Source organism: Bombus terrestris, chromosome 17 (genome assembly GCF_910591885.1).
Source record: "Bombus terrestris chromosome 17, iyBomTerr1.2, whole genome shotgun sequence".
Lineage (NCBI taxonomy): Eukaryota > Metazoa > Arthropoda > Insecta > Hymenoptera > Apidae > Bombus > Bombus terrestris.
The window spans coordinates 10,004,496-10,017,233 of record NC_063285.1 but is presented as its reverse complement, the minus strand read 5'-3'; the positions used below and the strand labels follow the sequence as shown (position 1 = coordinate 10,017,233).

Here is a 12,738-nt window from a genome sequence, read left to right as displayed (position 1 = left end):
GACGAAAAGGTGGCATGCCATGCGATATGCGAACCCATTCGTGCGTGTGTGTTCTCCTTTGCCCTCTTTCGGTTCCGCTATTATTTTCATCCACAGAGATGTATAATCTCATCGACAATATTTTCGCCATCGATTTCTTAGAAAAAATTCATCGACAATTTCGTTTGCGTTATGATACATTCGAATGATTATGCGAGGCAATTCTCCGCTTAATGAGGCTACATCGTGATACGTATGGTATGAATTTGCTATCGAAGTGACTATTTTGTTGCCAACAAAGTGATTGCTGATTTTGTAATTACCACCTAATGGTAAAATCAGCAATCACATTTTGAAATAGCTTTTTGCTATTTACCATCGAGTATTACAAAGAATAGTTATTCTTAATGAGGATATTTGTGATGAATGGCATGAATTTGCTATCAAAGTGACTATTTTGTTGGCAATTAAGTAATTGCTGATTTTGTAATTACCACCTAATGGTAAAATCAGCAATCACATTTTGAAATAGCTTTTTGCTATTTACCATCGAGTATTACAAAGAATAGTTATTCTTAATGAGGATATTTGTGATGAATGGCATGAATTTGCTATCGAAGTGACTATTTTGTTGCCAACAAAGTAATTGCTGATTTTGTAATTACCACCTAATGGTAAAATCAGCAATCACATTTTGAAATAGCTTTTTGCTATTTACCACCGAGTATTACAAAGAATATAGTTATTCTTAATGAGGATATTTTGTGATGAATGGCATGAATTTGCTATCAAAGTGACTATTTTGTTGCCAACAAAGTGATTGCTGATTTTGTAATTACCACCTAATGGTAAAATCAGCAATTACATTTTGAAATAACTTTTTGCTATTTACCACCGAATATTACAAAGAATAGTTATTTTTAATGAGGATATTTTGTGATGAATGGCATGAATTTGCTATCGAAGTGACTATTTTGTTGGCAACTAAGTGATTGCTGATTTTGTCATTAGGTGGTAATTAGAAAATCAGCAATCACTTAGTTGCCAACCCAATATATTTTGAAATAGCATTCTACTATTTACCATCGAGTATTAGGAAGAATATATTTATCGTAACGCAGTGTAATTAATTCAACGAAGCATATTAATCGTGAAAAACATATCTGAGAAGTTCATACGAGATAAAATAATTCGCAGAAGCTGTCAGCAGCATATTCTAATGTTAATGTTTTAATAAGTAATTGGCGTTTATTGATATGTTTCCGAATGTACGTATAATCGACGTTTGAAATAATTATTTCTGTCTCGAGATAATTATAAATCGTGTTTGATCGAGGGTTTTAAGCGATGGGCAGATTTAATGCGCGTTTCTTTTTGATTTGTAATGACGGGATAACTGAAAATGACAGTTAGATTATTTAACGAAATGTTACGTCGATGTACGTGATGTTGAGAGGGCCGGTGGAAATTGCATTTGCACGGCGTCGCTGTTTATGATAAAATGTCGTGTATTTTATATTTCAAATAATTTATCAGTATTATTCATTCAGAACAAGAACGATAAATTTATATGACGAGAATCCTGCGCTTTCGAAATAATTGAATTCTATAAATTATCGCAGTAGTTGAAAAAATAAACAAGTGCGAAAACGATCATCGATGAAACAAATAATGAAATTCCTATCATCTCGACTTGTCACATCCACGTTTATCTCATTTCCGATATTTATAATCGATAACATTTTCATAAATAATATATTAGATAACAGAGATTCCGTAGTTGTCAAACTCTATCGAAATATTGTCCCTTCATTAATTTCATTTCTTCATTTCTATTTTAAATAAATTGCTTTGCAAAACGTATTTATCGAAAAATCAGCCAACTACGATCGATAGCACTTTCATAAATAATATCGTCGAACAAACGACATACCAAGACCAAAATTTTCAACGTTATAATTTCAATTTCGTTTCGAATTCTAAGCTTCTTCATTTTTCTCATCGAATCCCATTTTCAATTTACGTCGAATAATTAGTCGCATCGTGTTGTAATTAATGAAAAAAATTCGGTAAGTGCCGCCGAAAGGCGACAGTGCCTTACCATTTATATGTGTTCCATCCTTGTCTAGGGGAGTGCTAAACGTCTCTCCTTTCATACTACACGCTAGATGTCATCTGTTGCGTTCTTATATATAAACGTAGCGAGCGAACGACCACTAGCGAGAAAGCAATTTTTCGCGAATAGTTCGAAAACGAACGATCAAATCGAAAAGTTGTGAGGACATCTTTTATTCGCCACGATACAACCGATCGAATGATATAACGTTCGAGTTTGTTCGTCGTGCATGAAAAATTAGTTATATCTATATGTATATACACTTGGCTATTCAGCTTGAATTTTCAGTTCACATATACGAAATTATATTCTTCCTCAATTTCTTCCCATTTTATTCTCCTCAATCTCCGAAGATGTCTGTTAATTAATAGATGCTCGGAGTAGCAGGTGCAATTTTCTGCGACTAACAATAACATCGAGATGAAAATTATTTTGCAAATGCACATGCGATTGGACCGGATGATCGGATGCCTATTCGGTGAGATTTTCTCGTTTAGCAGATCGAATTGTGACTGGCAATTCCCAGTGAGTAATTGTTCTCTCTCAAAACAGAAAATATCGTGCGATTAACTTTGTCATACGTGTTCCAGGAGAAGTTGGTGTAACGTGCACGCACATGTATAAAATATGGATATGTGGTAGATAGAAGACGAGTTAGGCACGTAGAAGAAATTCCTCCGCGAGCAAGCGTGCAGAAGGAATTACTTACGGCCTTTGGAAATGTTACTTACACTTACCGGAACCAGGCTCGTAGATTGGCGTGCATTCTTCGTCCTCGTCGTCGGCGGCGCAACCACTTCCGGCACCGGAAAATATGAGGTCGTCCATGACGCCTGGGAAACCGGACGCCGGCGTCTGCGGTGGAAAAGAGATATGAAAATTTATTGCGTCGTATTAAATAAAAAGGTATATTCCGTTCGAGTGTTGGACCGCTGTTTCTGTTAATATGAAGGAAGAAAACATTACGTAAATTATGTAATTTTTGTTGAATAATCGATAACAATTTGTCAATATCTATTATGTTTAATAATAGCATTAATAATAATATTATTGTTAAATAATAGGTACTTTTACTAATCACTTTTACTAATACTATTATATATCATTTAATATTAATACTATTATTAAATAGCATATAAATAGTATATAATAATTATTAAATAATATATAATAATATTAGTAAAAGTAATAATAATAATTTTAATAATAGTCTTAGTAATAATATTATTGTTAAATAATATATAATAATATTAGTAAAAGTAATAATAATACTTCTAATAATAGTGTTAATAATAATATTATTGTTAAATAATAGTTACTTTTACTAATCACTTTTACTAATATTATTATATACTATTCAATAATAGTATTATTATTAATACTATTATTAAATAGCATATAAATAGTATATAATTATTATTAAATAATATAATAATATTAGTAAAAGTAATAATAATAATTTTAATAATAGTTTTAGTAATAATATTATTGTTAAATAATAGTTACTTTTACTAATCACTTTTACTAATATTATTATATACTATTCAATAATAGTATTATTATTAATACTATTATTAAATAGCATATAAATAGTATATAATTATTATTAAATAATATAATAATATTAGTAAAAGTAATAATAATACTTTTAATAATAGTGTTAATAATATTATTGTTAAATAATAGTTACTTTTACTAATCACTTTTACTAATATTATTATATACTATTCAATAATAGTACTATTATTAATACTATTATTAAATAGCATATAAATAGTATATAATAATTATTAAATAATATATAATAATATTAGTAAAAGTAATAATAATACTTTTAATAATAGTCTTAATAATAATATTATTATTAGAAGTATTAGGGTTAGGGCTGGGCTATTAATATTTCAGGTAATTAAATATTTTTAACAATATTATTATTCAAAGCATTAGGGTCTGGGCTGGGCTATTAATATTTTAGGTAATTAAATATTTTTAATAATAGGATTACTAAAAGTATTAGGTAAAATACAGTTTCACTTTGGGAATTTAAGGCAGTTTTATTTTATTAGAATACGAGGAAACATTATCTTGGATGTGATGTTCATATTTATTAAAGCACGCGGTAAAAGTTATGTACGCTGGAGGAGAGAAATTTTTATGAATTATCAATTTGTATTATCCATATTTATATTCTAATATTCATATCTAATATAGGATTCGGTTATTACGAGTAAACCCTTCGTAAGCATAATTAAGCCCAGGACTTCACAACGATTTACACAAACCGATGTTACAGATCATTAAATTACGATTATATAACGTACTGATGAACGCGCAATAAACGCACGACAATATATATAAACTGCTAGCGAATGATTTATCAGTGAATAATACTTAGTTAAAGACATAAACAAATCGTCGTTTACAATACTTTACGTAATCCATTTAATGAAAATCGCAAGACTCGAAATTAATAGAAGATAGTACAACAACTCGATTAAATTACTAGGAAAATCTTCTTCAAATTTGTTAGAAACAAATAATTATAAATCAGGTGAGCAAGTATATTATCCTCTGTATTTTTCTAATTTTTCTACATTCGATTTCTCTACGTTTAATTTTCCCAGGCATCCATCGTCATGCGCATAATTTTCCTGATCAACGACAGCGTAAAATATTGTTTGAAATTTGATTACCTGTTGCATCCTCTGCAACGGAGCAGCACGATCCAGCAGACTTCCTGGAGGTAATAACTGAACATCTCCTCTGGTGATAATTCTTCCATCCTTTGCCGCGGCGAGTTCCAAAATTCGAGCTCCATTTACAACGAGACCGGCGATTATGCCCAAGAACGACCTTTCCACTCTGCCTTTGTTGCGATTCCATCGACCACCAACTTGAATAGTCGATTGACTATTGAACACCGTCAATTGGCGACCTGCGAACAACAGTAAATATTGTCAGAGAATGGCCCTTTCAATTAACGATTCAATTTCCCTCGATTGGTTAGTCGTTACGCGTAAATGGTATCTAAGCACAAACAGTTGTAATTAGACCGATGATATTCATGTACATTCGTATTTGTATCGATGTAATGAAAAATATAGAATTTAGGTAGAAAATTGCTTTACCTATTATAGGTACCTTATTCACCTGTTAGATATTCTATTCAGTGGCTTATTTCCCATATTTCGCGATTACTAGGTGCTTTTTGTGTATTTTTTCATCTGCAAATTTTCCATACTATACGCGGTTTAGTTATAATGTCGTATATGATAGTATATAATTAAATATACATCGTTGCAAATAGCGATCGACGTAGAGCAGGATTTTACAATTTGTAGTTTACGATTCGAAATGTTTAATATTCAATTTAATAGGTATAATATGAAATGAATTATGCTAATACGCTTGAAATTTTGTATTATATATGTATAAAAAAAATTCTCAAAAGAATTTCATAAGTTGTTATTACTTATCGATACTTTGAAACTGAGAATTTTAGTTTTGTCAAACGATGCTTATTCTATCGAGGCATTTCCCATTTCCATGGGGGAATTATTTTGCAGCAATAAAATTATCAAAAGCAACTTACAGCTAAAATTATGAAATTTTTACCACCGTCGAATAAACTACACGCAATCTCTCAGTTAAAATCAACTTAGCTTCTCGAAATTACCCAATTACCCGGAAACGGTATTAAATTACCACTAACACATTTAATTATCACTCTGCGAAGCGATAACAAAGTGTAATATAAGACCCCAAAAAAAGAAACGAAATGCTACTTTGTACGCGCTGGTGAGTATCAAAGGGATAATTTATTCCGTTTCATTGGCTGACAAATGTTTTCGTTTGACCACTTATCAGGCGAACAGAAGCCTCTGAGTCTGGCATGGACTATTGACTTGTCCACTTGGTCGAGTAGCGTGTCTTACAATTAAAATTAGATGGAGGCGATCTCGTATCCCCTACTCGTTCGCCAAGGTTCGCTTCGAGTCCTTTCCCTTTGAACGGTCTAAATTTGGTTGGTTTTGAGAACAGGCTAACATGTCACGTGTGCAACTCTTTAGGGTTCGATTCGACCTTCGAAGACGATACACACGCCGCTTCTACTATCGGCGGCAGATTTGTGATAGGAATAGCTTCCGTGATAGATTCCATTACGCAAGTTAGAAAACTGTCTACGATGAGGATGACAGTGTAATTTATCTATCTATATATATGTATACATATAAATATATTCATGTTAGCAGAAATGGAAATTCGAGGTTTCAAACATGTAATAAAAAAACTACAAATTGACATTTTTAAATGGTGTCATGTTGTTTCTTATCTATGATTTTAGAATCCTTCTTCTTCTTCTTTTTTGAACGTTCAATGTGAATCCATTTCTGTTGATTTTCTAATTTCTACGCTACTTGCTGGCTATGAATAAATACAATTTGAATAAAATATAATTGCAATTGATTTGATAGAGCCAAAGATACGAGCTCTGCAAAGATAGATGACATGACGTCAATATATTTTATATAGAACCAATTAATAATTAGTGTTATGGTTGTCAATACTTTGGTTCAGAAGGGTGACAGAAATACCTACCCGACTCAAGAGCCATAAATAAAATACATTAGTATTAAAGCAAGAACATGTAATTAGCCTAATCACCTCAAAATAGCGTAACGAAGTGCAAATTGCCCGCCTATAAAAAATATGACACAAAAATATGACTTACGTCCTTCTTAAGAACGTTTCGTAAATCCCATTAGGCAGAGAGCAACAAAATTGTAGATAGCATTACGAAGGTGTCATTAACGAGGCGATAACGTTGCAACGAAATTCGTGTCGGATGAAATTTCATCCGAGACAACTTTCGAGGAGCAAGTGGCTGATTGACGGTTTCGCTCACAAGCGAAGCGAATTCGTACGTTCATCTCAGATATGTATATTAACACGAGACAAACGGATCAGGCCAGCATAGTCGTCTCAGAGGTCCCCATGCTCGTCAACCTCGAACCGTGACGATAAAGTCGATCGGCAGAAGATCGATAATGCGGCTATTTTTTTATTAGGCGACTAGAAACCGAGGACTTGGCACGCGATCGGACACGTTCGAGTAGCTTCACCCACGTGACCTGCCATAGGCGAGTTAAATACCACTTTGTAATAGGAAAGCAACAAACCGAGCGAGCTTTCTCGACATCGAGCTTGCTCAGCTGGAGGACATCGAGGGCCATTATCCTTCGACTATGGATAATAATTTTCGGCTGTCCCGAGAAAAAATGAGACTGGCTGACAGCCTTACCAGGGTCGCAGAATCTGCCAAGAGGATCACTCTGGTGCCGTTTTAGGCAGTGTGGTAATGGCCTCTTCGACCGTCCTGCCCCACCGCTCGCTTTTTTTTACTTCTCTATGCTTCTTTATATCAATTGGAAATATTTTAGTAGTAAAGAGTGCAGATGTCCTTTTGGCGAGTGGGGGGTAGGAAATAATTTTTGTTCGAGCGAGAATTAAAATATTTGACGCTCGGTGTGTTCAAATATAAAGTAGGTACTTGGTTGTACTTTTTGGATATAAGGCGCATGCGAACGATAAATTTGAAACATCGTTTGTGTGACTTATTCGCGATTGACGATGGTTGTTTCCGTGGATAATGTCGATTTTGATTTAATTCATTGGTGAAGCTAACAGATAAATAATTTATGAGATCATCTAAATAATTTATAACGAATTACATATTCTTTTTCCAATTTTCTTTGCTGATATATTCTGATCTGTAATGATCCGCGATGTGGACAGTATTTATGTAATTATACTTTGCAGCTAATGCTAATTTATTTACATTTAAGCTATGTGTGTAATTAATTATGCACGCGAATTAGAAAAGCTTCACGTAGACGATTCCTTTAAAATTATTTCATTTTTAATTTTGTCAACATGAACAGTGCCTATATATAAATTATTACATGGGCAATCTTTATCTTGTTAAAATAAAAGATAAAAGTTATCTATTCGTAGCTGGTAAAATAGGAAGCTTCCAAATAAGAGATGAAAACGTTTCGATCTGACATTTTGTACGTATAACCGACGCGTATTGCGATTAAGTGAATTCCAAGCGTCTCGTGGATCTTTTATACGTGACGTCAATCGAGTTGACGTCATTACAATACTATACTGTGACTTCATATCCACTGTGCGTCAGATGAAATAAGCGGACATTATACTGTGTTTATGACAGCACGCGACGGCTTTTATTCTGACTTATATTTAGTATATCATTGAAACTTCCGCCAGTTCTTTTCCTATTTTTGTAAAATGTACATTTTATCAAATATATCTATATACCGGAATAATATTCGCTAGAGCGTTAAACTGACATACAAAAAGGGACTGTCCTGGCGTCGACGAAATTTCAACAAATTTTTTACGCGTCTAATATATTCGTATAAAAAGTTTCTATGCGCGTTCGAATACATTTACGAGTTACTATATAAACACAAAACATTCCACGCATCAGATAAACTGAAGAAGTGTTCTGAGTGACTCACGCGGAACTCGACTCTAGTTCTGCGACACATTTTTTCTGCCCACTCGGCTGGCACTTGCCGACCAAGCATAGTGAGTCTATCAGCGTGGTATAAAAATACAGTTGGTTGGTCTCAGCCTAAGTAACACACACATATATACGTATATATACATATAGAGAAAGGAACGCGCGTCCAGCACGCGTCTCGTAAGTATATCGTCAATGTTATACTCGGCTTCCTCAATGACTTTTTGTCAATAACAATGACAAGAAGAAGTTGGTGGAGCGACAGACGCTTCCTCGAAGAAGATAATCGTGTCACTCACACCGCATTCCGATTTGAAGAAGTCCAATAAACTGTATCACTTTATTAGGAGAGCAGAAGGTTTGTGAGTGAGTTCGGGTTCCCTGTCCGACTTAATCCTGAGATTTTAGGCAACCAGACCTCATTCGTCGGAATCCATGACCCCTCCAAATCCTCGTCGACCAATAGGAAACGACTCGCGAGTCTTCCACTTGAGTCTTTTCCTTCAGTTTCTTTAAATACAGTGTCTTAAGTGGATCGAAGATTTTATTTATCTATAGAAGGGAAATTCGAAGGCGTGAAAATAATGCAGAATATTCAATGCAAAATACGTACTCGCGTTATCACTATAATATTTGTATAATTATTTGGAACGTAGTTAGATGCTACGAATGTGAGTTGTTTAGTTATATTTTTGGAGACATTAAATTGCATAAATATCTTTACAGTTTAATAATAACATTGTTTGATTCTTGTAATATATTAAAATTCACCTTGATAATTCATTTTATTCATACAATAAGAATTATTACGTACTATTTGAGCATTACAATAAAATAATTTCTAAATTATATATCTTTCAAGAGCATAATTTGTAAACTATAAATTTCCCTCGTGCAAACAATTTACATATGCGATTATAAATACTACAAATACTATTACCACGCGTATAATTTATCAAATAGAAATTATACTGATTTATTCGATATACTCTGCTCCTTATCATGGCGAATGAATTAAAATAATTCCCCACCACTCTTCCCTATTTAATATACAACCCACCTCTCTATAGATACATGTAGAAACTTATTGGCAAGATCATCACGTTTTTAATGAAAATGACGTTCGACTTGCTGATCGTGGAGAATTTTATTTTAAACAGACCTGCATGCGTTTCTCGTTAGTTCGGTGGCGTAAGAATTTCGCTCGTTTAACCGTCTAACGTTTCGTGGCAATTAGCTCTTGCACGACATAATCTAAATTAATAAGTAAACTGACAGGCAAGTATGGCAAAGGTGGAGGTGGTGGACCTGAAAAGTGGGTTAAGAAGTTGCCTTCGGACGCTTAGATAAGTGGCGCATTCGGTTAAAATGGATCAGGAGAGAAGAACCCGAAGGTGGATCGGGTTGCCTAATATTTGGCTTCGCCTTGGAATTCCTAAATCGACGTCCGGCAGCGATGGCGTCCGCTTTTCGAGCGGAAAGCGATTCGACGCGCGTTGCAGTGGCGAGGAAATTTTATTTGAAATAAGCGCGGGAAAATGAGAATGTTTGAAATGAGCTATTTCATTATCTTTATCTTGTTGAAATAATATAGCAATCTTCGTATTGTACGTGCACATTCCAGCGCTTTCGAGAAGAAGATATTCATTGCGTTACTCGTGCGTTTCACTGTTTTTGGATTATGATAACGCACAGTGTGACTCTAATAATACAGCGTCGGTTAATAAAATATGCAAAGGAAAACAGATTTTCCGTTTCGATTAATTCCTGCGAATAAAATAACGAATAATTTGCCTCTTAATATCAATCTGAATTTTAAATATTTATTTATTATAGTTAGTGGATGCTGTAGCGAAACTAACATCGAGTTTACATTTGTTCACAACAAAAGACACACTTTGAAAAGGAAATTCCATCTTTTCGCGACTTCGACGGAACAACTTGCACGAAAGATTTCGTCAGTTTTATAAACATCGAAACATATCGTTGGGATTCTAATTGTTCGCGTACGGGTGATCGGAATGCCACGTTTCGGCTTCAGGCCGATCGGCAGGAAACGGTAAACGCGCGTGTGTTCCATTTAATTCCACGCGACGTTTATCGTGCGAAACGGGCGAACGATCGAAATGGAAACGCGGCGGCCATCGGACATCGGTCCCACGGACTCGGTTTGGGAACTGTTTGCTTTCACAACGATTTTACGGTGGGAACAAGGAATGCCATGGCACGTACGCTTGGGTATGGGAAACATCGATGATTCCCAGGCGATGGGAGCACAACGTTTCGTACGTACGAAACGTGAACAGGACATGTAAACGCACTTTATCGTGTGCTCTCTAACCAGTTTAGCGCGACATGCGTCTCTTCTTGCTTATTTAACGCTAACGTTACCAGGTCCGGTCAACTGACCAGTTTCAAAATTTCATTTAAAATCGTTCATCGTCTAATCTTACGTAGATTTTTATGTTAACAAAAATTGAGAAATTGATCAGTCAGATAATATATAACGTTACTAATGTATATTAAATTATTACCAAAATATAACGTTAGCAACTTGTTTCCATCAAAGAATCCTCTTTCAACCCAGCACAGCTCGATACACAGCTACTTCACGAAGTTTCTGAGTTATCGATAATCTTAAACAAACAGGCACTTCGATTGCCCTTACGCAATCTACCAGCCAAGCAATTGAGGAGCGTGAGAATATTAACAAAACTTTGATGCGATACGCAGCACGTGCTGTGCCATTATGACTGCGCATGGTCAAGCAAACAGGCTGCAAAAGGGGTCTGAATAATGCAAGAACCGTGTGACAGCCGTAGGTACGTGATCGTACGGCAAAAATCATTCTACACAGGAGAGAATGCCAGTGAACAAGAATCTGCGTACTGTGAACGAAGCTACGATGAATGTTGTTACTATGTCATACACCTACGGCCTATATATCTATATAATACTATCCATGTTTATTTTTAATAATAATCTTCAAAGTTCGATATAATTGTCTGCTATAAAAACAGATTAATATTTCAAAGCAAAAATTGTTAGTAAAAATTTCGCAACGTTGAATAATCAGTGTATAATATATAACGATATTAATAAAAAAGAATTTCATTAAAATATTGCCTTGTTACTTTATCCTTCGTCATTTTTATCTTTTTGTTGCGATGTAGGACATAGAAGTATGTTTCTTATACCACGAAGCGTTATAAAACTTCATTTCAAGTAATAATTACGAACGAAATAAAGTTGAGTTTGATTTGAGATACTTTATCGTTGTTACTTCTTTATTTTTACTTCTTCCCTATGACATAGAACTCTTGTGTATCGTGGAAATATTTTTCTCGTAGTTTGACGCAACATAAATCTTTATTTCGAGTATCAATTAAGAACGTTAAGCTATTTATCATTTAATGATTTAACGACGAGTGCGTTTTATCTCCTAGTTGTTTTCATAGTCTCGTATCGATATCGATAAAACGTAACAACGTAATCTAAATAGCAAATAGCATGTATCTGTCGAATCTATCGTACTCTTATAGAATTAAATTAAATTGTGCAGGTATTGAGCTTTGAAAGTTTTAAATCGCGATATCCATCCTATCTCCATTATTCTCAATTTTAATTCCAAACGAGAATTTAATTCTAAGTAATCGATTAATTCTGAATAACGTTTCTCAATGAGACTTTAAAATTTTCGATTTAAAATACCCTTGAAAGTTGAAAAATTATCACGAAAAAGTAGCATTTCGCTTGACTGAAAATTATGTTCGCGCCTATATATCGCAACAAAATTGCATTTTCTCTGATTTATACAAAGTTTATATTATATAAATAAATAAATATATAGCTCGTTAAAAAATATATCGAGTGGAATAAAATTTTTATTCCCGCGGAGTTATCAATGAAGTAGTAGTATTAATTCTAAATAACGTTTCTCTATGAGACTTTAAAATTTTCGATTTAAAATACCTTCGAAAGATGTAAATATGTTTAACAAGTAACATAAAAATTATCACGAAAAAGTAGCATTTGGTTTGACTGAAAATTATGTTCGCGCCTATATATCGTAACAAAATTGCATTTTCTCTGA

At 33.9% G+C, this 12,738-nt stretch overlaps 1 protein-coding gene and 1 non-coding gene across 11 annotated transcripts in view; both read right to left on the bottom strand.

Moving 5' to 3' along the window:
- The window catches only part of LOC100646013 (neurexin-1), a 636,909-nt gene that overhangs the window by 19,657 nt on the left and 604,514 nt on the right, over positions 1 to 12,738 (bottom strand). For 8 of the 10 annotated variants that reach the window (XM_048413687.1, XM_048413689.1, XM_048413688.1 and 5 more), the window contains 2 exons: positions 4,789 to 5,030; positions 2,827 to 2,950 (listed from right to left, as the gene is read on the bottom strand). In XM_048413687.1, coding sequence (XP_048269644.1) covers positions 2,827 to 2,950; positions 4,789 to 5,030 — 366 coding nt within the window. The remainder of the gene's footprint in view (positions 1 to 2,826; positions 2,951 to 4,788; positions 5,031 to 12,738) is intronic. The other 2 variants (XM_048413690.1, XM_048413697.1) reach the window with 1 other exon arrangement.
- LOC125386822 lies at positions 2,038 to 2,142 on the bottom strand. Its single transcript, XR_007227261.1, has one exon. It is a non-coding gene; the product is annotated as a U6atac minor spliceosomal RNA (small nuclear RNA).